Source organism: Lynx rufus, unplaced genomic scaffold (genome assembly GCF_022079265.1).
Source record: "Lynx rufus isolate CCGP_SWC_20201006 ecotype Redwood Valley unplaced genomic scaffold, mLynRuf1.p SCAF_15, whole genome shotgun sequence".
Taxonomy (NCBI): Eukaryota; Metazoa; Chordata; class Mammalia; order Carnivora; family Felidae; genus Lynx; species Lynx rufus.
Window position 1 is genome coordinate 57547857 of NW_025814829.1, and position 27025 is coordinate 57574881.

Sequence of the window (27025 nt, forward strand, 5' to 3'; positions counted from 1 at the left end):
CTCCCCTGCTCGTGCTCTCTCTCTCAAAATAAATAAAACTTAAAAAAAAAATTTTAATTCAAAAACAGAAATCATCAGTTTCCTCAAATATCAATGTAGATGAAATTTCTACTCCACATAATTTGTTATGAGCAATAACAAAACTAAGTGAATGGTAAAACTTTAATAAATTTTTATATCCACACATTAAAACATATATACCTATCAGAGTTCCACTTCCAGTAGTTGTAGGGTGACTAAGACTAATTTTGCCATACATAAAATTATAAACTCTGTATAAAATATAAAAAACAACTATTCCAGAGAACAGCATAGAAAATGTTCTTTAGAAATAATGGCCAATGCAACTTCCCAAGTTTGGTAAAAACATATATTTATAGATGAAAAACAACAAAAATCCAGTAAATCCAAAATAGGATACATACAAAGAAAACACCTAGGCACATCATCAAAGTGCTGAAATCAAGGCTAGAAATATCTCGCAGGTAGTCACAGAAAATGGTATGTTGTATACAGGTAACAACACAACGTAAGAGCTGACTTATCAGAAACAAGGGAAAGTAGAAGAAAATGAAAGGACATCTTTAAAGTGAGGAAAGAAACAAACTCACAAATCATAATTCTATATACAATAAAAAAATCCTTCAAAAATAAAACAGAAATGAAAATATTAAAAAAAATTTTTTTAATGTTTATTTATTTTTGAGACAGAGAGATACAGAGCATGAATGGGGGAGGGTCAGAGAGAGAGGGAGACAGAGTCTGAAACAGGCTCCAGGCTCTGAGCTGTCAGCACAGAGCCCGACGTGGGGCTCGAACTCACAGACTGTGAGATCATGACCTGAGCCAAAGTCGGAAGCTCAACCGACTGAGCCACCCAGGTGCCCCGAAAATATTTTAAAATAAACAAAAATATGAGTGTACTGGTCACCAACAGATTTGCTCTAAAAGAAATGCTGAAGAAAGCTCTTCAAGCTAAAGGAAAATAATATCAGACAGAAACTCAAATCTATAGAAAGAAAGAAACACTGCAAATTAAGTACATATAAAAGACTATATTTATCCTGCTCTTCTTTAAAAGACATAAAAAGGACATAAAACAAAAATTCAAACATTGTATCACATGGTTTACAACATATTTATATCTGCTATATATGAGATACAGCAGTACAAGGCACTCAGAGGAGAGGTAAATGTAACTACAGTATTTCAAGGGTGTTCTATTTTACATAATGCAGTAAAATATTAACCCAGTATATAATATGATAAATTAGGAATGCATATTATAAACCCAACAGCAGGGTTTCTCAACCTCAGCACTAGTGACATTTTGGAGTAGAAGATTTTCTGTTTGGGGAAAACTGTCCTATACATTACAGAACACTTAGCAACATCCCTGGCCTCTACCTACTAGATGCCAATAGCACACCCACCCCAAGTCATGACAACCAAAAATGTCTCCAGACATTGTCAAATGTCCCCAGGGGAGTAAAATAACCCTGGCTGAAAACCACTGCCCTACAATAACCATTAAGTAATGTAAGATTACAGAGAAGTTCAGTTTTTTCCATTATGGCCCACCTAACAAGCCTTTTTAGTCTTTTTTTTTTTCCCTAACCGCTCTAGCCTCCCACATGAAATTTTAATACCACAGATACGCTGTATATGTTTATATAATGTGTCCCACTTGAAAGGCACAAATGACTATAAATATCTGAGTTTTTTGCACCCTCCCCCAGAACCAATGATTACCCCCTTGGGGGAGATATCCTCCCCTCCACTGAGAATGCACACTGACAGAGGGATTTAGATGAAATACTAAAAAAAATTCAATCAACCCAATAGAAGGCAAAAATATACCTATATATGAACAGAGAAAAAAATTTTTAAATAGGACAAATAGAGAATAAATAAAAAAACAGTAGACCTAAATTCAATCATATCAATAATTACATTAACAAATATGTATGCTCTAAACACCCCCAATTAAAAGGTAAAGACTGTCAAATGAGATAAAGAGGAGGAAAAAAAAAAAAAAAAAAACAGAACCAGACCTAAAACTATGCTATCTACAAGAGAGACGGTTTAAATATAACACACAGATAAGCTAAATGTAAAATAACATTTTAAAAAGATAGAAGATGTAAACTTTAATCAGAAAAGTCTGTAGTGGTTATATTAATATCAGACACACTGAATTTCAAGACAGAAAAAGATGGACATTTCATAAGGATAAAAGATGCAATATATCCAGAAGATGATACAAATCTGGATGCATCTAACAACAGAGCTTCAAAATATATAAAGCAAAATAGAATAAAGAAACAGAAATTCACATAGTTGGGAGATTTTACTTCTCTCTCAGTAATTGATAGAACTAAAGAAAAAAATCAGTAAAGTTACAGAAGATATGACTCACCATCACCCATCCTGACCAGACATTTATAAAAAAAAAAAAAAAAAAACTACACCCACAACAGCAGAAAAATCAAGATAGACCATATGGTGGACCATAAAAAAATTTTTTTAAATAACAAAAAATTCCAGATGACTGAAACTTTTATAGAATATCTTCTGTAAATACAATCAAACATTAAACTGAAATCAAAACACTAACATATCTAAAAACCCCTATATATTTGTAAATTAAGCAGCCTTCTTCTAAATAACCCATGGTTCTAAGAACAAATCCCAAGGGAAGTTAGAAAACATTTTACATTAAATAACAATGAAAACACATTTCATCAAAACTTGTAGGACAAAACTAAGCTGTGATGTAAGATAAATCCAGGGGCGCTTGGGTGGCTCAGTCGGTTAAGCGTCCGACTTCAGCTCAGGTCACGATCTCGCAGTCCGTGAGTTTGAGCCCCACGTCGGGCTCTGGGCTGACGGTCAGAGCCTGGAGCCTGTTTCAGATTCTGTGTCTCCCTCTCTCTGACCCTCCCCTGTTCATGCTCTGTCTCTCTCTGTCTCAAAAATAAATAAACGTTAAAAAAAAAATTAAAAAAAGATAAATCCATAGATTTAAGTGCTTATATTTTTTAAAAAAATAAAGATTTAAAACCAATGACATACTATTTTACCTTAAGAAGCCAGAAAAAAAGACAAGTAAGTTAAAATAATAGCAAAAGCAGTAAAATAGAAAAGGTCAAAGAAAACAAAGCAAAAAGTTGGCTCCTTGAAAAGATCAATAAAATGTATAAACTCCTAGTAAAACTGATCAAAGGAAAAAAAAATGAGAGGGAGAACACAATTTACCAACATCAGAATTTAATAGGGGATTATAATTACAAATCCCGCAGACACTTAAAGAATAAGAGAATATTAAGAACAACTTTATTCCAAATATATCAACAACTTAGATTAAATGGAAAAATTCCTAAGAAATCACAATTTTCCCAAAGTGACACAAAATGAAACAAAAAATCTGAATAGTCCTATGCCTATTAATCAAATTGTATTTATTATCAGAAACCTCACCAAAAAAGCCCCAACCCAAATGGCTTCACTGATGCATTTTACCAAACATGTTAAGTTAGGAATAAACCCTATCTTATGCAAATTCCTTCAAAAATTGAGAAGGGAATACTTCCCAACCTATTTTATGAGTCCAGCATAGCCATCAAACTAAAACATGAAATGAAAATTATAGACCAATATAAATGCAAAAAAACCCCACAATCCTTGACAAGGTACATCAAAACTGGTAAATCAAATATAATACATCAGGACCAAATGGGACATATTCCAGCTGTTAAAGTAATACACCATATTAACACCATACAGGGAAAAGTCAAATAGTCATTTCAATAGATGTGGGAAAACTTTTTGAAAAAAGTGAACACCCACTCATGATAAAAACTCTCAGCAAAACAGGACAAGAAAGGAACTTTCTCAATCTGATTAAAGGCAGCAATAGAAAGCCCACAACAACTACAATAGTGATTATCACATAATATGATGATGGTGGTGGTAAAATAACATGAGAAATAAGACCAAAAGTCCACTCTCACCACTTTTACTCAAAATTGTGCTGGAATTCCTAACCAGTGAAATGATCAGAAAAATTAACTCTAGACATAAAGATTGCAAAGGAAGAAGCAGAACTGTGACTCTTTGCAGATGACTTGACCACGCAGAAAACTGTAGAGGTAACTAACTTGAACAAGTGAATTTACAAGTCAATACACAAAACAACTGCTGATGGGGAAGGATAAGTATCCCTATCTCGCATAAGATAGGGAGTAGTGTGAGTGTGTGCGAACATAACAGCAGCTCTACAATTCTACAGCTCTAGAATGCATATGAAAGCTTATCATTTGATGGTTCTCTCCATGGTTTACTTGATTAACATTTTCAAAACCAATGTATTCAAATAATAAAATAAGACGAAGAAAATAAGACAAATAATAAAATAAAATTCATGTTATTGTAAATACATTAAATCTCAGAGTCCCAATGTCATTAGAAAATAAACTTGGGACGACTGGGTGGCTCAGTCGGTTAAGCATCTGACTTTGGCTCAGGTCATGATCTCAAGGTTCATGGGTTCCAGCCCGCATCAGGCTCTGTACTGATTGCTCAGAGACTGGAGCCTGCTTCAGATTCTGTGTCTCCCTCTGTCTCTGACCACTCCTCCCCTCCCCCCCACCCCCCACTCAAGGTCTGTCTCTCTCTCTCTCTCTCTCTCTCTCTCAATAATAAATAAACATTAAAAAAAATTTTTTTAAGAAAATAGATTTAATTTTGTCATGTTTATTCCCCACTTGTAACGTTAATAGTCAAGTGAGCTTCTCTAAACTATCATGTTATACAGTGGCTACCACAGCTCTCCACATTCTATGGAAAATGCTTGCTTCTGCGTAGTAAACAGAAAATCATACGGTTGTTTTCTATTTCTATAAGCACTTGATCATTTACTTAAAACTCACTTTGTGAATAAAACAGAAGCAAAAGGTACTTGTACAAGTACATACAAAGTTAAGGAAAAAGCCCTTGGACTTGGATGAGAACCCCAAAAACTGTGATTCTGTTTTCTAGAACAGCTTATAATTGACTAGCTCACAATAATCTCATGTTAACACATAGCCCAGCTTACAATCTTCGCATTACTAAAACATTCTGCAGAGTGGCATTAAGCTATTTTGACAGAAAATTCATAGACTTATCAAGTTTAGCTTGGAATTACCAAATACTAACATTCCGGTTCACCTAAACAAATCAGTTCACAGAATACAAAACAAGTGTTATTCCAAGGACACAGTTCATGAAGATCCTTGAACTGGAAACTCTAAGTAGCAGGCAAACTAAGGGAAGGAGTGCTTTGAAAGCACAAACTGGTTACGTACACAGAACACAACCTGAAAGTTCAATCTGTTAGATACCAAAGCAACAAAAAGCGTAAGAAACTATCACATGCATGCAGCATTTTCATCAGTCAAATGTTTTGTTTTTTTTAATTTTTTTTTTAACACTTATTTATTTTTGAGACAGAGAGAGAGCATGAACAGGGGAGGGTCAGAGAAAGAGGGAGACACAGAATCTGAAACAGGCTCCAGGCTCTGAGCTGTCAGCACAGAGCCCGACGCGGGGCTCGAACCCACAGACCGCGAGATCATGACCTGAGCCGAAGTCGGACACCTAACCGACTGAGCCACCCAGGCGCCACCATCAGTCAAATATTTTTAATGATAAAACCACCTCTTAAATTTGTACCAATTTCAGAATTGTAAGACTGTGCATTGACCACCAATACATTACAGATTTTAACATGTTATCAAGGAACTGGCTCTCCACCTTTAGAAGAGACTACTTACCTTCTTGGGAAACAGTACTATTACGCAAACGGAATTTTATAAATTACAATTAGCCCTGGTTAATGCTATTGCAACCTACTTAATTCAATAATTTAGACCTTTTAAGCTGGTTAAATTTCCCACTTTATTAATGCAATACCTTTCTTCACAGCAACTATTAGCCCTCACTGTAACAGGACAAACTTAGAGTAAAACTTTTGACATCAGGTTTAGAGACTGGCAGTACAGAAACGCTGGTCTGTGACCAGCCTCTGGTCACTTCTCTCTTGTGAAGGAGAGAGTCTAAGAAGTGTTTAACACGTCTGCAGGTATCTCCTAAGCTGATGTGCTCTCCCAGGACCATCAAGCAGGAAAATGTAGACGGTACTTTACTCCACGTGTGCTACATGACGTTTCCTTTACTGTCATTTCTAACACCAACAATACTACATCAATGTGTTATCTCAATTAATATTTACCATTCTGTAATTGCTCCAGAAAAGTACAGGAAAAAAAGGTTTCAATGTTGATATATCACCAATAACCGAAGTTAGGAAAGTATCTGCCCCACACAGTATCATTAATTATTTTTAAGTCTGTTTTTTCCTTCTCCAGGATGCTATTTAATGATGAACAACTTATTTACATCAAAAGTACAAATGAAATGAGATTATATCTAGATAGGAGCTAACATGAACTGATTCATAAATGCAAGTTTGAGAAAAAGGACTGATAGTCAAACTAAGGGTAACTGTGAATTTTTTATATCGATACTTTTATTAATAGTTTACAAATACTCTGTATACATTAGCTCACAATGCTTACCAGCACACTGTGAGGTAAAGAAGGCAGACATTATATATTTATTTTAAAACAAGTACACCAGAGTTCAGGTGATGATAATCTACCTGCCCAGTGTAAAGAGGCAGAGAATACTACTACTCTTTAAGAAGAAATTCTTTGAGCCAAAATATGTCCAAACAGCAACAACAGACAAATGAAATTTGCTTGACTAAAACAGAAGATTATTCTTAAAATCATACTGAAAATCTCTAAAGGAATAAATTAAGAATAGTTCAGAGGAAAAAAATGCCCCATTTGGTTTCCCCTAATATTTCAACTAATGCTTGTAAGAGTCCAGTTAAAAGTACCATTACAAATCCTCATTCAGAGAATCTAGCCAGTCGTAAGTACAGGGAAAATACATGAATTACAAAAACAGACAGAGGTCACTACAAGTAAACTCAGTCTTTCATTCACAAATAAACCAACAGGGATCATCAGATACCTGAGGAATACTAACACCACCAAGGGAAAAAAAAAATAAACAAAATAAACAAACTGAAAAAGTTATTCAAAGCAGATAAAAAATTTAAAAATAGTCTCGTTGGTGTCCTTTGATTAAAAACCTGTAAAATAAGAGCGGGTGGCTATGAACTACAAAGAATTCCCAGAAATATAAAGTAATAGCTGAAATAAATAATTCAGTAAAGGGCTCAAAGAAAAAGTTGAGGAATCTTCCAGAACAAGGAGAGAAAACAAAGAAATTAAAGAAAAATTTTAAAACAGAGCACTGATATAGATGCTCTAAGGGAAAAAACCATAAAAAAATACAGAAGACACAGAAGGGAAAAAATAACAAAAGAAATACAGAAGACTCCCCAGAATTAAACACATTTGCCTGCATATTCTAAGGGTCCACCAAATGCTTTACAGGTGAATTAAAAAGAACCACATCTTATCCTCCTTAAATTTTATAAAGCCAAGGATAAAGAGGCATGAACACAACAAACTTCAAGAGGACAACAAACAGGTTACCTAGAAAGAAATTACTTCTATTAGTGTTAAGCCTCTTACCAGTAAAACTGGTTACCAAAAGGTAACGGAATGCAGCCTTCACAACTCTGAAGGAAAACTGTTTCACAACTGAATTCTATACCCAGCAAAGGTATGCATCAGGTGTAAAAGTGAAAAGCACATTTTCAAACACTGTGTTGACATATTCTTTCTGAAAGAAGTTCTTCAGTAAATTGAAAAAAGGAAAAAAAAAAAAAACCTACTTCTAGAAAACCATAAAATAAATCCAAAACAAATAGGGGAAAGACAGGAGATCTAAGAAAGCACTGAACTTGTCCAGGAATGCAATTAAATAACATGCTACTAGCTGAGTATCACACCTAGAAAAAGGTCAGTTCACAAAAGAATTCTGACAAATACCAGGATTAAAAAGCTGGATGACCAAGTGATACAAGGAAGACAGCAAAGCATACACTCTTTTACCAATGGGAGGAAATGTGACAATTAGAAAATCCAGGAAAAACCATTATTGCCCAAACCAGAGGCCAAACCAAAGTGTGTCATGATCTTGAACACCAACAGAGTATGAGGCGATCATTTGCTCTCTATGGCTCCCATCACACGCACCCACCATACTGCTCTGGTTGGCAGCAGGTACTGTTTACTTATCATAATATCGATTACTGCTTCTCCGAATCAGCAAGTATAACTATTACAAACCCTGAAAATATAAAATAAACGTTCAGTTGCCACAAACTGGGAGGGGAATGTGGGAAATTCAGAGGAAAGATTGTGTAGGGTACTCCCAAAGTGGTCAATTTAGAGATGATGTGTAAGTACTTTCTAGAATGAAGAGTGCACCATGAGCCCACTCCCTCCCTTTAGGGAAGGAAGAGAACAGGTATTAACAAGTCAAATTCTTCATTTTTCATAAGGGCGATACACGAGATTATGTAAGACTACTCAAAAATAAAGCTTAGCATATTATATACAAAACTGGGATAATAATCACCAAAAAAAGTATAAAATACAAAAGGTCTACAATGGTTATCTCTGAGGAGAGAAACCAGTTGGAAGAGCAGACGACAGAAAAGACTTTTACTTATCATTTTATATCTTTGTGTACTATTAACCAAGGCAGGAAAAATGCAAAGAAATCCTGGTCCATTTTTTTCTTGCTTCTATACCCCACGCACTTTAAACCGACCTTTTATCATGGTGTTTCAGGTAAGACGCAATTAACTAAACAAACTCAAGAACAACCCTAAATCTTTGACAACATGTGGTGCCGGCAATAACTTACACTTGTGTTCAAGCTCTCAAAACACATCCACATCCATCACCTCACTTAATCCTCAAAACAGACTTAATGGGAGCAGACATTAGAGGTGCATAAAGTATTACTCCAAAAGGTTTACGTGATTTGCCGTCCCCAAAAAACAAAGTAGGAAAGACAGTATAAATATAATAGACAAGTTAAAAAAACAAAGAAAAAGCACCTTCAGACAGCAGTGAAATCTGAAAATGTCTTCTAAATTTATAATATAACATACAATAAATTAAACTCAATCGTACAATAGTTGGCTGAAACCGTTTGATAGTTAAGCACACACTTACCGTATGAGCAGCAATCTCGTTCCCAGGTCACTGCCCAAGGGAAAAGGAAAACAAACCACACCAAGACATGATCTCCAATGTGCATAGCTGCCTTATGTGTAATAGCCCCAAACCAGAAATAGCTCAAATATCCATCAGCCAGTAAATAAATAGATTGTGGTACGTCCAGACTACAGAACATGCCTCAACAATAAAAAGGAACAAACTTGTGATGTACACAGCGATGTGGATGAATCGTTCAAGTATTATGCTACGTGAAAGTAACCAGACACAGAGGACCAGATGAGTGTACTTATAAGGAAGATTACAGTTGTAGCAGATTAGGGGTCCCAGGGCTCAGGAAAGAGGACGGACTGCAGAGCGGAATAGGGGTGCTTTCGGAGTGACAGAGATGTTCAACGTCATGACTGCAGTGTTTGTTATGCTACTGCATGCATGTAGCAAAATTCATCCCCGTGTACACTTAAAATAGGGGAATTGTATTGGTATGGAAATTATAACTCAATAAGAATGAATTTTTAGAAATCAGTAATACATAATCCCATTTAACTACTGACAATGACTTTCCAAACATAGGTATTAACTACAGACCCGCAAAAAACATTGAAATCACTATTTAAAAGGTAACTTTTAATCAGGAAATAGATACAGTATACAGGAACTTAAAAGTCCTAAGAATGCAACAGTCCTCATACTACTCAATTTGGCCACGTGGATAAACAGTAGTTGCCTGGCAACGAGTCTACACTCTAGATTTCTTAATAAACACATTGACCACATTAAAAGGTGATCTCTTAGGAGATAAACTAAGCTTTACATTAAAGAGTTCTTCCTTTAAAGTAAAAATAATGTAAAAAGAATAATAATGCATTTGAATTATTTATCTAAAGTAGGAGCGAACAGCAAACAAGAAATACTAAAACTAGATCATGAAAAATAAAAATATGCAATTAAACATAAACACACACATGCAGAAACCCTTTCTTCAGTTGGTCTCTTACTTTAGGACTTTCCTCACCTAACTTACAGGGTTGTTGAAGCCAGAAGTTTGTGGGTGAGCTCTTTCCCCTTTAACCCTAGAAGCCCTTCCCCTGCTTTCACCCAAACCGGCTTAATATAAATTTACATGTCTTTAAATGCATACAAGTTAGACACTTTTCTAGATTATTAAATCGTCCTACAGACATCCCTCTGGATTGCAGAGTTGCTGTGGACAGCACAGAAAAATCCAACAGGAACTTTCTGTAACATGCAAGCACACAACATCCCAGAGAGCCAAATGTTCAGAACTGTAGTAAGGATCAAAATCAGGAATTACTTAGAATCCCTACATAACAAGCAAATTCCTAACACATATGTTAAATATCATTTCTCTCTTCCTGGATGTAGTATGTCCGTTTACTTTGTTAACAGCGTCAGGAAAAATATCAACTTCCAGGACACCACCAACCATTCGCACACTTACCAACCACATTATGTGCAGCTTTGTTGAACACTTACCCCTCTTCTGAACCCAACCTTCTTTCACGATGGTGACATCGCTCATGATGGCTCCCCTCTGAGCCCCCAACTTGGAGAAATGGTACTTTGTGATATCAGCTTTGGGGTTTGGATTCTCTGCTGCTGCTGCCCTTCCCACTCTCTAGTGATGACTCAGCCTGGAAGGAAGTATTGAAGAAAGAATTTCTTTTTTTTCCATTCTTGCAACTCATACAGCAATAACAAACAACTAATTCTTTGTAAATGTCTTCAACTGGCCTGACCTCACATAAAAATCTAACTCCTCAAACTGGGGAACTTATTTATTAAATAGTTCTACCATGAACGTGCTTCCCTGGTCTTGTGACAGATTTCAAACGATAGTGAAACTTTTAACTTAAGAGGCTGTAGTAAAAAAATGCCTTCAGAAACCACTGACCCACCTATACAAATAACACAGAAAATCTGTTTGTGGGGCTGTGTGTCTGAAGTGAAAAGGGAAGAAAATGAAAGTGAAGTGGACTAAAAGTAAACTCTCGTGTACATCTAGTTTCAAAATCTCTGTAAATTTAGGAATATTTATGGCAAAGCAATTGTGAATGTTTTTAATTGCTATATTTTATGCAAAATACAACATGCTAAGAAACCAACACTTAGGTATGGTTGGTCTGTCTTGCTCCAAGAAATATTTTAGATTACAAAATTAGATTACAGTGAATTTTTAGATTGTGAATAAAATATTACAAATAATATATAATCAATTATCTTTAAAAGCAGACGAGGTGAAACATGGGGAACATGAAAGTGGAAAAAAGTACGGAGTACTTGAGATGTGTCAAGAACAAGTGCTTACGTCCATTACCCTTAGGTAAGCCTCACAGTAGCCCTAGGAGGGTACCATTAACTCCATTTCACAGAAGAGGAAACTGGGGCTCACGGAATTCAGCAGCTTGCCTGAATCCAACAGAGCTCCTCAAGGATGGAGCCAATATGGCCGACCCCAGAGCCTGCAGAAACTATACTGCCTTAAGACAAAAAGAAGCCAGAGTAGAAGTCTACATATCTGTAAAAGATGGGCCACAAATTTAGCAGAAAGCTTTCAGGAAGCGATGCAAATAAGGAAACACCATCGGTTTCAGTATTTACAGTATCCATGAATATTTTTAAAAAGAGAAAAAGAAGTTGCTTCAGAGGGAACACAATTTTTCCTGGAATAAAAATCTGAAATTTATCCCATGGGTCTTTATAAGATAGCTTGCAGGGTAACAAAGTCTTCAAAAATACTCTGATACATACACTAATGAGTTTTACTTATTGTCCCCCTCAACCTAAAAGAGGAAAACGCCAAGATAAAGCTGAGTTAAAAATAGTTCCACAGAGGGGCACCGGGGGTGGCTCAGTCGGTTAAGCGTCTGACACTTGATTTTGACTCATGTCATGATCTCACAGTTGGTGAGTTCGAGCCCAGAGTCAGGCTCTGTGCTGATAGTGCAGAGCCTGCTTGGGATTCTCTCTCTCCCTCCCTCTCTCTCTGCCTCTCCCCCTCTCAAAATAAATAAATAAGCTTAAAAATTATGTTTCCACAGAAAGGGACCAAAAACTGTGGTCCAGCTACATGAGCATTTATATGGTCCAGAAACATAATTTTAGGTAAATTTAGGCATAAATATTAGGTAACCAGAAAAATGGATAGATGGACTATATAACTATACTACTTTCTCAGACTGGGTTTTGATAAATAGTGCATAGCAGTAAGTTCAAGGTTAGACTCCCTCACTGGTACTGGACTGAATTACAACCCCTTTCCCAACGCAAATTAAGTGGAAAGCCTACTCCTTTCACAGTCAGGAATCAAGATTGAGTCAGGAATCAAACCCTGACAAAGTTTGTGTGGCTGAATAGAAAACCACCCCAACAGGTACCCTCAGCACCTACAGGTAAGGCCAAGACTGTCCCCGTAGTCATTGGATCTCATACTACAGAGAGTCCAAAGGGATATTAGAATCTGAGTGTATTTTGCCAAGATATGTTTGAAACAATACTAAACGAAATTCCAAAAAAATTAAGAAAAAAAGATGAAAAGAGAAAAAAATTCTCTGGCCAAGTAAGTTTGGAAAATTCCACAAGCCATATCTTTCTCTTAAAACATCACTATTGGGGCACCTGGGTGGTTCAGTCGGTTAAGTGCCCGACTTTGGCTCAGGTCATGAACTCATAGTCCCTGAGTTCGAGCCCCACGTCAGGCTCTGTGCTGACAGCTCGGAGCCTGGAACCTGCTTCAGATTCTGTGTCTCCTCTCTCTGTCCTTCCCCCACTCACGCTCTGTCTCTCTCTCAAAAATAAACAAACATTAAAAAAAAATTAAAACATCACTATTAACATATTAAAGATATAAAGTATGTATAACCTTAATTATCTCAGCAAATCCTAAATTTATTGAACACACAGGGCTCTTTTTTTTTTTTCTTTAGCAGCATGTACTGATATCCACGGGGGCACACTTTGAGAAATGGCCACATCACTCAAGACAAGACTCATTTCGCCACTAAAAAACGGGCCAAAAACAAAACAAAAACAAAGGCCTTCAGTAAAGAATCCAAACATCATTTTAATTTGATTTATGTAACTTTCTGAAAATTGGCTACATAATCCAGAACTGGATAACTGAAAAGGGTTAGTTCTTTATACTACATAAATAATTACAAAAAAATTAAATATTGGGAGCACTAGTGCAAAACGATGACTTTAGAAGAGCTGCACTACAGACCTTCTCTTTGGCAATACTTGTAGCAAGGGGCCTCATATCTATTGAAGCCATTCTTGCTTTCTGACTGCAAAATGATATAATTTGGGTTAAAAACAAAACAAAACAAAACAAAACACCCTCCTATCTCAATATTCTTGGAATTGGAAATGGAAGAGATCAGGGGTCAGATCAGAGGTCAACATTCAATAATAACCAAAAAATAACACATATCCAATAAACATATATAAAACATATCCCTTTCCATTAAAATAATCTGCATCACAACACCCTTGCAAAGAACACTAAAAAACAAAAGTATTTTCAAAATTCATTGCACTTTTTAAGTTGACATTTCATTGTTGGGAGTTCAAAGCAGGAAAGGACCTTCATTTTATAGTTGAGGAAACAGAGTACAGATGGATGAAGCGACTTGCCCAAGGTCACACAGCTGCTTTCTGAGGGAACCAAGACACCAGAGAACCAGGCACATGTTCTTTCCACTAGCACTGCCCCTTCAGTACAATACAATATACGGAAATATCCAGGTCAACCCAAATCAATGAATTTTGTTTTATAATGAAACTTTCAAAAAACTAGCTTTTGTGATAAAAATGTTTATCAGTGCTTATGCATTTCGATTAAACTGCTTAAATGTATGCTAAATCGACAGGACAAAATTTATAATCGTCATCAGGACCAGTAAACCCACATTATAGAAATGGCTTTATCCATTTGCATCTTAAAATGTTACCAAATTCTACCCGTAATCGTAATATTCAGCTTTAAAGGTGCTCCTGGGACTCCCAGCTAAAATGACACATTCTATGAAAATAACTTAGAAGACATTCAAACATATACTACTCCAGAGTTACGACCAATAGGCTAGAAATAAATGCTATCTCGTGTGCATAAACACAATGCTACTGACTCTTAAGCAGTAAACCATATTCTTTGATTTAATTTCCTTACAGTGGCAAGGCTCTTGCAACCAAGTCATCTAACTCTCCCACTCAGTGTTCCGTGTTGCCAAAAACATTATTCTGCAAAATGATGAGCAATGAGCTGGACATGAACTCCACCTCCTCCTACGGTCCCAACTTCTCCAGAACTGTGTTCTACCCAATGAGCTCTAAGAGACAAAATTTGGTTTCTTTTTCTTGTAAGCTTGTTGCACTAAATATTTCATTGCTGAATAATCTAATTTTGTCTATTCTTAAAAAAAAATCATACAAAATTCTTGGCAGATTCAATTTACAATTCACACAAAGCAGTTACACTAAAGGTACTTTTCATTCAAAACTATTTGCAAATTTGATAACTGCATTTGGATATCACTTCACAATTTACAAAACATTTTCACATCTTGTATCTCATTCAACAGCATTATTATTTGGTAAAGCAATCTGACAGTGCCTGGCACATAAGAGATGCTCAACAAATACAGGATGAATGAAAGAGTACATGAATGAAAGAGAGAAGATACAGCTTTGCATAACTAATAAAGAACACGCTAAGCAAACTAATATTGTAAGTCAACAGAGAGAATGGTATTAAGTCATCTTAAAAACAAACCTGAACTCAAATGTTATGGAATGTAATTAAAATCACATGAAATCCTCTTCCTTATTCATTAAAGTACGTTTGCTATAGACGTCCGCTAATTGTGAGGACTAGCACGTTTCTCCACATTCTTGGATACTTTTTGTTGAAATGAAGTCAAGTTTCAACTCCCAAACAATTAAGCATTAACACTGCCCCAAAATTATCTATTGTGGAAGGAAAAAAGAGAAAGAATGGCATATTCTCTTAATGATATTTATAACAACTTTTAAAAGATACTGGTTTACTTATGGCAACACACCATTCAGTCTTAAATGATAATTAAACTTCTTCAAACATCTTTTTAAAATATCACTCACGGGGCACCTGGGTGGCTCAGTCGATTAAGCGTCTAACTCTTGTTTTTGGCTCAGGTCACAATCTCACGGTTTCATGAGTTCAAGCCCCACATCAGGCTCTGCGCTGACAGTGCTGAGCCTGCTTGGGATCCTCTCTCCGTCTCCTCTCTGCCCCTCCCCCACTCGAGGGGTCTCTGCCTCTCTCAAAATTAAAAACATAAATAAATAAAATGCCATTCGAGGAAACAACATACAGCCTGCACACATTCAGTCCGTAAACAGGTACTGACTGCATGCGCTGTGACAAGGACTGTACTGGGCATACAGGGAGGGAAGCAAAACAGAGAATTTAAAAATCTCTTCCACACAACAGTTTGTTATCAGAGTGCTTTCACATATACTACCCCATTTTGACTAAAAACGAATCTATGCAACAGCTATTCCACTACAATTGTGAGCCCAGGAAAACTGTGACCAATCAAAACCGAGGACGTTATTTCCTTGCTGTTACCATAACAAGATAAGTGATAGCACCAAGAGTGACTGCCTGCCATTCCAGTCTTCTTTCATTGTGCGACACCTTCTACCAAGTAACCCAATGCCAAGTCTCAGAAGTATGGGTAACATCTGTGAATCGCTCCAACATTTTTTTCTGTTATCAAATTCTTTTTCAAAAGTCCAGGAGAGCACAAGGTTTTCCAATAAATTCAAAACTAAATATAACTGTGGCATCACAGAGGAAATTATAACAACAGAAGACTAGAAGGTTGACATAAAGTTAAAATGCACGCCAGCCAATTTTATTCTTTACAAATTAGAACAAGATTCACAGGTTAATTCCTAAGTTTAAAGCCACAATACTACCTATAATACAACTTTCTCTAAACTGTATACTTGGCTATAACACTACGTAGGACGTACTTGCTCTGCACCACAATTTTTTATATTCTTTAGATATGCCTAGCCAAACTGAATTAATGAAGGACATCTCACGTTCAAATTCAACAGAATATTACTACACTGAAATACAAATGATTGTCAAGGGTAATCATAGAACAACTCCATGCTATCTACTGATTTCAAGAAATAGGTGAAACTAACATATGCCATAATAAATTCATAAGATCATATCAAACTTTTAAAGGATTTCAGGGAAAGGAAAAATACTGAAATGGAAAGGAAATTCAAGGCAACTTGCTCTGCACTTCAAATAACTCTCAGCAGGTCTGTCCCACTTCAGAGTCATTATCCTGTTAAAAAAAACCGTATCATATGGGGAAAGCGAGCCACACAAACTATGTGTCTTGGATCCTTTCCTCTCTGCAGAGTACAATAACAAACTTCGTGGATTTTCTTAAAACTCTGTGTATAGATCCCTTCACTGTCTCACCCTAGAGGAAAATACCTGAAGAAGCATCAGATTTCCAACTTTCACACAAAATTTCAGTTCTTTCAAAGTGCCAACTCTTAAAAATCAACTTCATCAACTTTTAAATATATACACAAAAATGTAGAGCGTTTTCCCCTTCTTCCTTACCCCAGTTTTTCAGGCATCTGAATGCCATTTCAACCAACCCATCCATTACTGACCAAATAAAAAAGCAATTTGTGCTAGGTGCTGTATTTAATATCCTGCTTTGAAACAACTAGGAAAATGCCCACTGGATTCCTTTGGTCCAGCTAACGCACAGAATAAGCTATTGACAAACGATCTCCCCACATTTCTTACATGAGGTGTGGCTTGTCATAGGTGAAGTCACGTATAATAGAACAGAAACAGATTGAGGGTTGCCACTGAAAGAATCTCAGTTTCACGGCTGGCCACACTTTTCCACTGCATATGTAAAAACGATCTAAGATCATACCCCGTGGTATGGGATCCCATAACAAAGTTCATCACAATGGCTCATTAGAACACACTGGGCAGGCCCAGAAACTGGGGTCCCTGTTCCCAACTCTGCCCCACCCAGGGTGATGCTATATGGGGTCCTTTAATTCTCTGTGCTTCCGTTTTCTTAGCCATTAAAATAAAAGTGTAGCATTAGATGAACATAAATAGCTTCACAGCTCTTCCAGAGCTACGAGTTAGGATTCTTCAAGTTCAAATCCACTGAGTATCCGCCTGGCTTACAGATGGCATCTTAGGTGACACTATCATGATTATACACAGTTCCTGTCTTCAAAAGGCTCCTATGTAGCTGGGAAGATCAAACACCAAATTCCACTTAAACAAAAACTGGACTGAACTCCAATACTGGCAAAAGACCATCTTCCTCCCCATCCCATCCCCAGTCTCCCAGAGTCAGAGGCTTTCATAATTAACACAAGAGAGAAAATTCCTCACTTGAACATCTTCGAGAGATTTCTTCTGGTAAGTCATTTTACGTTTTCCTCGGAAGATTAGCAAAATATACCCATTTACAAAATGTGAACTGGCTGCTGCTGGTGATGAATGAATATCAAGACAATATTGAGAAGACAACCAAAAAGCAAATCTACAGGTCAAGAAACATATATTATCTATCAACAACTATTTGACAATCACCTGACAAAGGAAATGTGTTTACGGTGCTATGGTATTATATGTAAACATCTGTGGCATTTAACCTGGCCTCTGACATAACCTATGCGAGAGAGAATGTTATGGATCTATCGGTATACTTTGTTTTACTATATTAACATGATTTCAGTGGAAATTACTGTACTGTATGCGTTATCAAAGTTGAGTATGTCACCATGAAGTCTAAGGACAGGTACCAGCAACTTAGGAAAAAAATGAAGGAAAAAAGTGTTTCAGAATAAGGAGAGTTCCACTGAAATGGATTTTCATCATACCGGACTAGTATGTGTTTTCTCTTATGAAAACCACTTTCAAAAGTGTAGCAGGGGCTGTCGTGAAGCCTAAACAAGCGGACACACGGAACAGCGCCCGGCACGTAGCAAGTTCTCACCAAGGCACCAGCAGCACTGACTCTAAACCTAACCTAACTCTATCTGTCATACGTGAAAGACAGTGATAAAGTTTTCAGTTAACATCACGTGACCCAGGGCTAACCTCCAGGTGACTACAGAGAAGCGCACGCTGTCTGAAACCAGGATTAGAAAAACAATGCACACTCCTGAAAATCTGGAGTCAAAAACTGACCAACTTGGAATGACTTACACATTCTAACACAAATCTACAAAAATTCATTATGTGCACTAACATATATTGAGAAAAACAAAACTGCGAGTCAAATTAAGACTGACTTGCTCAAAACAAATGAAATGGTTTACTTTTCTGTCCTGCCTCTTATCTTATTCAAATACAAAGTCTTGTAAATCAAATATTTTTTAATGCTTCAAACTTAATCACATTATACAGACAAGATCCTATCCAATCATGCTAAAAATCCAATTAACATGTCCTTAACAATAATTGCCTTATCTTCTCAAGGGTGAATTCTTGAACTGAAAAGTGTGAAGATTAAAGAAAGTGATAAAAGAAAGTGAAAAGAAAGTGATGAAAAGAAAGTGTAGTTATCTTTTCACAAAAATATGCAAAATTTAAGCCAACTGTAAACTTCCACAAAATCAATTTGTAAAACAGGTTCCTCTTTTTAAAAGAAACCCAAATAGTTGGAAATTTCCACTGAAATTTTTAAGAAATAAAGTCCCTCATATGTTTAAATCAAAACCTAGGGCTTAAAAAAATCTTAAATCCCTACTTTGCACAAGACTCCATTATGCTAAGTACATTTGTCCTAGGATATGTTTAACCAAAACATGTTTAGATTTACAATGATTCTGAAAACAAATTCTCTTTCTAATGGTAGTAATCTTCTAAATGAAATGTAAATAAGAAAAGTTCATAATCAAAGGAGCCCCCCTAGCAACACAGTTCACACTCTAATAATTTGTTGGAGGAATGAATGAAATCTTATTTAAAATCTTTTACAGCTATAAAATTACATGGACCAAAAAGTCCAAAGCTGAACCCTTAAGTACCTTCACACACACAACTTAAACTAGGAGGCAATGTCAAACCAAAAATTTTTAAGTTGGAAAACAACTCACTAAAGTAATCATTACAGAAAGACTAAGTGTAGGGGGTAAAATGGATGCAAATAATAGTTTCCTAAGTTTTTGGGGTTTTTTTATAGGATTACTTTAGATATTTTTTAAATGCTGTAGGAAACCTTACTACTACACATACCACAAACATACAACTGAAAACTGTAACTCTACATTCATCTAAATTCCAGTGTTGTCTCATTCATGTGATACATGCACTCCCTCACTTTAAAATTAGAAGCTCAAGCCAATTAAAGATATTGGGGTCAACCCTAGTGAGAAAAAAACAAAAAGCAGGTCTTCAAATACAGTGTCCTTGGTAAACTTGGAAAGTCAAGATCATGTGTTGGCAAAGGTAAAAAAAAAATCTACAGTCCTGATACAGATCGCCCAAATTATTGGGCATTCACCTTAGAAAGCTGGCCATTTACTCAAAATTGGATATCTTAATAAGAAGTATTTTCATGTTTTAGACAAGCACTTCTTGAATGGGTGTGTGTTTTAGACAACCACCTCCTGGAATATTCACATTCATTTACACGTATTTTGCTATGATACTGAAGTTCTGAAAACAAACTTTCCTAAACCATGTTTACAGGACTCTTAAAGCTTTGGCTTTTCCAATTATTTCCTAACAACGTATAACCTAATTTAATGAGTTTCCACCAAAGACAAAACCCAGGGGTTTTCTAGTAATTTACAGTCTACTAAAAGATATAAAATGACCATGCCTTACCAAATATGGAACACATACCTAGCTTGAAGACTTGAGGCAGTTGGCAAGATATTAACTGCCAAAAGTCATCATTTCACATCTTTTAGCTACAAGGTGAACTAATAAAGCATAAACACTTTATTGACAGTACTACTTAATCAATATAGACACGTAGGTCTCGCTGTTGATTTTCTATTTGAAACGTCATCTATTACAAACTACTGGGCTCTCAACCAATTACCACACTGGTGAAATGAGTTGGGTTTTATTTTCATAACGTTCTCTTGATGCAAGAAATGGGAGCATCCTACCTACCCTACCCTCATGGTTAAGCCTTTCCTCAGCTTTCAGAAGATAAACAGTAAATATCGGTATTGAAGACCTGGCCCCAAAGAGACTCAATCCAGCCTAAACGAAGATCCCCGGGTAATCCCGAACAGGGAGTGACCCCCGCCTGGGAATCAGGGTGAGCACCGCGACCAGCCAGGCTTCAACTTTGGGCTCCGAGGGCCCAGCCAGCATCATGGCTGATGCAGACCGATGCGCAGGAGGAGGAGGTGGACGAGGAAGAGGCTGGTTTGTTTACTTGCAGCCAGAGCCGCCGCCGCCGCCGCCGCCGCCGGCAGCGACAGCATCACTGGATCCGCCAAACCCAGCATCTTCCGCACATTTCTATTCTTAGCACACAACTCCCAAGCGGATTAAAACCCCACTACTATTAAAAACACAGACGAGCACGTTACCCACCTCCCACACACACCCCCACCTCCCCCTCAGGGCCGTCTCTTCCTGCGCGCCGGCAGCAGGGGAGGGTGGGGAGGAAGGAGACCCCGGGGGACGCCGGTGCATCCTCGCCCGCACCCCACCCCGCGCGCGCAGACAGCCCCCGCGCCGGGGAGCGCGGCAGACGGCCCCCTCCCCCCAACCCAAACACGCCGGCACGGGCGCTCCCCGCGTTATATAAGCCCGCCGCCCCCGCCCGGGCGGCGCCCCCTCCTCACGCCGCGCGGCCGGGGCCGGCGGGGAGCGGGCGCTGCGCAGGGACTGGAGGCGCCAGGGCCGGGGCAGCGCAGACGCGGCCGATACCGCTAGGCCGGGAACACCCTCCCCGGCCCCCCGCGCGCGCCGCCGCCCCCCAGCTTCCCCCGGAAAGTGAGGGGGTGCCGGTGTCAGCGGCGCCGGGCATCCCCCGGCCTCCCCACCCACACCCACACCCGAGCCTCTGGTGACCCGGCACCCGCCCACGCCCCCGGCGCGGTGACAACCCAGACGCCCCCGCCTCCCCCCCCCCCCCCGCCCGAAGGAGGCCCGGGGCCGGGGGCCCGGAGAGAGCGGAGGCCAGGCGGGGAGGGGGCGAGCGGGGGGAGGGGGGGCGGTGGCTGTTACCTGCAAAGGCGGCGGCGGCGGCCCCGCAGCTGCTCGGGCGGCGGCGGAGGATGGAGCCGGGGGGGCGGGGGGAGGAGAGGGGGCGACTCGGGGGTCCCCCCTCCCTCCTCCTCCCCTCCTGTCCTCCCCCCACCCCGCAGAGCCTCTGGCCCCCCTGGAGCCCGGTGCGGCCGGCGGGAGGGCAGGCGAAGGCTGCAGGGGAGGGAGGAGGGAGCCGGCCGGGCCGGGCCGCGGAGCTGGAGCGGGAGGCGGCGGCGGCGGCGGCGGCGGCGGGAGGGGAGGGCGGAGGGAGGGCGGCGGCGGGGGGGAGGAGGAGGCGGAGACTCTACATGGGAATCGGATATCGGCTACAAATTCAATTCATCACCAGAAAACACCGCTCGGGCGGGGGCCGGGTCACGCCGGCTAGGCGGCGGCGGGCGGAGGCTCCGGGCCCTGGGGCGCGCCCGGCGCGGGTCGGGGGTCTGCGGCCTCCTCTCGGGGGCCGCGCCTCGCCCGGGGACCCCGCCGCCTCCCCGCCCCCTCCTTCCTCCCTCCCCGGCCGCCGCCGCCGCCGATCGCTTCTCGCCGCCGCCGCCGCCGCCGCCGCCGCCGCGGGGCTTGTTGTTGACTTTGAGGAAAACTCCTGACGTCAGGGGCTGGCTCTCGGCGACTGGCGGGAGCGGCTTCCCCGCGTCCCCGGCCCTGCCCGCCGCCTCTGCTCCCCTCCCTGCCGCGCCCTCGTCCGCAGGCTTCCCCGCGCCCCCCAAAGCCGCGGCGCCCCGCGCCCCCTCTCCTCTCGCGAGAACATCCCCCCAGCCCGGCGGAGCCGGCAGCGGGGGCCGGCGCTCCTGGGCGGGAAGTTTTGGCTCTCCCCGCGCCCTCGTGGCCCGCGGCGGCCCCCGAGGCCCGCTGCCCGCTGGCCCCCGCCGCCGCCGCTGCCGCCCCGGGGAGGTGGGCGGTGCCCGGTGCGGAGGGGAGCCCGGGTGCCGGGAGCGGGCGGCGAGCGGACCCCACCCTCGGCGCCCCGGTGCTCGGTCCCGAGCGCCCGGCCCTCCCCGACCCTCCCGGGAGACCTGGCCGCCCGGCCCGAGAACACCTCTCGGGAGAGCCGGCCCCGCGCTCCGGGCCGCAGTCGTGACCGCACCGGGAGGACAGCTGGCCCTGGCATCGGAATTCACTCTTAAAATGACACCCTTTTTAGGGATACTAGTTTTCGTTGACTTTGGGGAAGCCATGATGTACTGCATTCACTACGAAGAAGATACCATTTCTTTCCTTTGAACTTCATGGCTCCTGAGAATATTTGCAGTGGAGACACCAGTTTTGCAAGATGGCCATAGTTTCCCATGCAACAGTCCATAAAGTTACAAAGGAAGTTTATTTTTTCTGACACCATGTTCTGTCGCCTCTGGAACACTTTGAAAAATCCGTATTGTTTCACCACGTGGCTCTAGCCTTGTTGATGTACCTGTTTCTCCCAGTGCAAGATTCTTACTAGTGCTTCTGGCGTGAAGGATTCCTCCTGACGTGCACTTCCTTCTCTGCTTTTCCATGGCCAGACAACATTGTGAGGGTAGTCCTTCTTGTATACTATGTGTGGACAAGAGTCTAAAACGTAAGAAGAAGAAAAAGGGGGGAGGTGGGCCAATTTTCTTCGTTTGCGAGGGAAACCTTTCCCCGACGATTCTAGAATAAAATTTGCCTTTTTAAGATACGCAATCCACCCCACGGAAAAAAGTCTTCAATTTTCCCCATGTTTCCCAACACATCGAGAACTGATTAACAGATAATAGACTGATCCTTAATCCAGTTTCAGGGTGTAAAATGGACGCCATTTATTGCCATAATTATCAGACCTCTAACAGTCCCCATCTGCAAAATGATTCTGTTAGAGATTTCTTCCTGTAAGACACAATATTGGGTCAGAATTTTGTTCTATAGTAACCCAACCCACTTCTCATGTTGAAGAAAATAATCCCTTATGATACCAGCCCTAAAAAGTGTCTCCAAAGCTCTTACAAATATTTAACTGTGAGAGTTGCGGTGTTCTGAATTACTAATATCTCTTATCAATTTTAATTTTCATTTGTTTTTTGATTTTAACATCAACATTTTTGTGAGAACCAAATTTGTTTTACAAGCCAAACTGCCTCGAACTATTTCATCTAGTCTCACCATATTATAGTAAATCTTAGGTGGGTTACACCCTAAAATTAAGTATTGTATAAACTACAGTGAGCTACATACTCCAGGCTTTTTTTTTTTTTGAAAAATTAGAAACTTTTATTTCTGCTCTACTTTGCTCTTCTATAGTAGTTTCATAAATTTCTATAATAAAATCATGTCAGCTTTTATAATAGAATTATTATAGAACTATTTAAATAGCATTGTTCTTTCCCCCATACTGTGCCATCATGAAATTGGCAGAATCTGACAATTAACAGTGTGATGGTACTCCATGCGGAGCGTATGCTAGATTTCTCCTCTTCATTGTCCTCACATGGCAATCATACCGGGAGCAGAGCACGGTTTGTCCATGGGAATGAATGTCCTCTTAAATTTCGGAGAGAAAGCCCTCCTTCTGTATTAAGCCAGATATTCTCGGGTAACATCTCTCAGTAGTAGTAACTTAGGCATCTTAAGAAAAATCTAGGGGCGCCTGAGTGGCTCAGTCGTTAAGCGTCCGATTTTGGCTCAGGTCATGGTCTCACGGTCCGTGAGTTCGAGCCCCGCGTCGGGCTCTGTGCTGACAGCTCAGAGCCTGGAGCCTGTTTCAGATTCTGTGTCTCCCTCTCTCTCTGACTCTCCCCCGTTCATGCTCTGTCTCTCTGTCTCAAAAATAAATAAACATTAAAAAAAATTAAAAAGAAAAGAAAAGCCTGGGTGGCTCGTTTGTTAAGTGTCCCACTTCGGCTCAGGTCATGATCTTGCGGTTTGTGAGGTCAAGCCCCGCCTCGGGCTCTGTGCAGACAGCTCAGAGCCTGGAGACTGCTTCGGTTTCTGTGTCTCCCTCTCTCTCTGCCCCTCCCCCACTTGTGCTCTCTCTCTCTCTCTCTCTCTCTCTCTCTGAGAAATAAACATTACAAAAAAATTTTTTTAAAAAAAGAAAAGTCTTTACTCTTCTTGACCACCAATGACTAAATTAGATACTGAGAGCTATTTCTTAGTATTTCCGCCATTTAAAGGGAGTTACTTAAACTGGAAGTACATTTAAAATTTCAGGACAGCAGCTACCACTTCTCTGCATAAAAAGGGTATCTTGTCTCCAGTGTCTAGGATCGGAAATGGAAATGGCACAAAGTACGCACAGAGTAAGTGTTTGTTGAATAAATAAATGAGTGCATGAATGAACAAATGAAAAATCTGTCCCCTATGTCCAGTTTATACAATGCTTGCCTCCGGGATGGCTTATTGGCAAGATCATGAATGCACTTTGGAGACTTGCAGACCTGTGTTCAAATCCTCTCTCAGAATTTATGTGTCCAGCAAGTTGCTTAACTTTCCTAAGCCTTAATTTCTTCATTTGTGAAGTGACAATTACAACTGCTTCAACGGCTTATTATGAGAATTGAATGTGATGAAATATTAGATGGTATCTAAAACGTAGTGAGTAGACAGCAGGCTAAAATTCCGTTATCCTCAATGGGAATATGTTCATTAACATAACACTAGCTGCTACCACAAATAAATACAAAAATCTATCCTAGCACACAAGCGTATTTCTCATCCATGTTAAGTTCTGAATGCGAGCAAGTCTCCTTTATACATTTATTCTTAAAAATGCTGGGGGCCCATGTTTCTTCCATGTTAGAGTTTCGATACATTCAGTGCATAATCAAGACACCAAACAGGCAGAAGAGGGGAAAGAGTGGTCAGAACTCTCCGGAGCCACCTACCTATAAGGCAGGCCATGAAACAGAGTCTAGCCCAGGATAGAAAAAAATAAAAAAGGAGGAGGAGGAGGAGGGGAAGGAGGAATAGTTTTGATGAACAGCCAGCCCGTCTCTCCCACAGTTGGTTTCTGAAATAACCATGTTAAATCTACAGCTCTAATTAATGAATAGAGCAATTTCCAAAAGAGCATAGTTTTTAAATCTAGGTGTAAGTAGCAAGAGAGTCTGTTGCAATAGTGATTAGTATGAATTGTCTTTTTCAAAGCTGTCTCTCTTAAGGTGTAGGTCAAGTGTTTGTGTTAGTAACACATGAGAATATGTAAGGAACGGATGTCACCAATCTGATGCCACAAAACTGGGATGCTTAAAGCCCTCCACACTCTCGCTCTTATTTTCTTGTCAGATTTTCTCTCCCTTCTATATTCCTGAACATGAATGAACATCTTTTCATTCATATTGTCCTTCTCCGTCTTAGCTAAGTCTCATAGCAGCTGAAGCCATCTCTGGACGTTACGTGTAGTCTTTCAGGACACTGGAGCCACAGAAAGTTACTGAACACAGGAAAATAACTAGAATTCATGATCTAATTCCAAAGCAACAAACATACATAACTATTATTCCCAGCTGTGGGGGAGAATCAAGGTAAGCAATAAAATTAACACATCCATATTGTCTTCCCAGAACCTCATTTTAGGATGTAATTTTAACTTCCCAAGGGGGTGTGCACCTCTCACTGTTTCTGAATCTGCTCTGGGGAGACTGAACTTCTCAGCTAGCCACGAAGTACCGACAGTGAAAAATGTCCAACCCTCACCAAGGTAATCACCTCAACCCTTTCTGAGGTTGTCTCAGGCGGGTGCAGTTCCATTCCAGGCAGTGTGTCCATCCATTAAAACACAGCTTCTCCTGCTAATGAAAATACTTTCAGAATCAGCCAGAATGTTTCGAATCTATTCCTGCCGATTCCCCCACACACATGCCGCAAAGTCTTTGAATGGTTGACTTTGTAATATGTCATCAGATAGCACTGGCTTGCTTTTTTTTTTAGTAGGAGCAAATTCAGTCTCAGAATTTTTGTCTGGACCTTTAGTTCCTAGACAGAACTACGGCCACGTAAAGTTGCAAACACCATCTCAATTTGGAAATTAGATTTTAATCAAAACACTGAATTTGATGTAGAATTCGAGCCTTCTTTAGGCTGGAAGACTGTAGTGGGGACAGCAGGCAAGTTCAGCTTCTCTGTTTCTCCATCTGGTTTTCCTCTCTCTCCCAGCCCGCAGGTCGGTCTTTGGGTGAAGGACCGAACGGTCCTTTTCCAGCGCTACCCTGCTACCCATGTGAGCCAGTCTTACACTCTCTCCGCCTGATACACAGAACCAAGCAATCAATTTTGCGGGGCCCAGTGCAAAATGAAGATGCTGGGCCCCCTGTTGAAAAAGAATTCAGAATTTCAAGATGGCAACAGGCAAACATTGAACCAAGTGGAGCTACCTGTGTAGAGGTGTGAACAGGTCACACATCCCTAACGCTGCTGGCATGTGTTTAAGGCCAGGGGCTCTTTGGAGAGTCACATCTGGGCTCCTCTAACTGCAACCCCTATGACAACAGTGATGCACGTGTTCCTTCAGCCGGCTGTTCCTCAGGACCTCTGGCTTGTGTTTTCT

At 40.3% G+C, this 27025-nt stretch overlaps 2 protein-coding genes across 5 annotated transcripts in view; one reads left to right on the forward strand and one right to left on the reverse strand.

Annotated features, from left to right (window-relative positions):
* AKT3 (AKT serine/threonine kinase 3) overlaps positions 1-21719 on the reverse strand; it is a 309235-nt gene extending 287516 nt beyond the window's left edge. For 2 of the 4 annotated variants that reach the window (XM_047077095.1, XM_047077092.1), the window contains exons 1-2: positions 21487-21719; positions 10710-10867 (exon numbers count right to left, since the gene is read on the reverse strand). In XM_047077095.1, coding sequence (XP_046933051.1) covers positions 10710-10755 — 46 coding nt within the window. In that variant the 5' untranslated portion in view covers positions 10756-10867; positions 21487-21719. Of the gene's footprint in view, positions 1-10709; positions 10868-13095; positions 13118-15006; positions 15112-21486 lie in introns of those variants that run through there. The other 2 variants (XM_047077093.1, XM_047077094.1) reach the window with 2 other exon arrangements.
* Positions 21720-21815: 96 nt separating this feature from the next.
* LOC124509881 (proline-rich protein HaeIII subfamily 1-like) lies at positions 21816-22652 on the forward strand. Its single transcript, XM_047076473.1, has 2 exons — positions 21816-21992; positions 22122-22652. Exons 1-2 carry the CDS (start codon positions 21816-21818, stop codon positions 22650-22652), a joined length of 708 nt encoding a protein of 235 aa, XP_046932429.1.
* The last annotated feature ends 4373 nt before the right edge of the window (positions 22653-27025 follow it).

What these genes read in the sequence shown, in the direction of transcription:
- LOC124509881 (XM_047076473.1), top strand. Translation starts at nt 21,816, where the DNA reads ATGGGAATCGGATATCGGCTACAAATTCAATTCATCACCAGAAAACAC. An exon ending in GCGCCTCGCCCGGGGACCCC is followed by an intron (nt 21,993 to 22,121) that starts GCCGCCTCCCCG and finishes TCCTGACGTCAG; the next exon opens with GGGCTGGCTCTCGGCGACTG.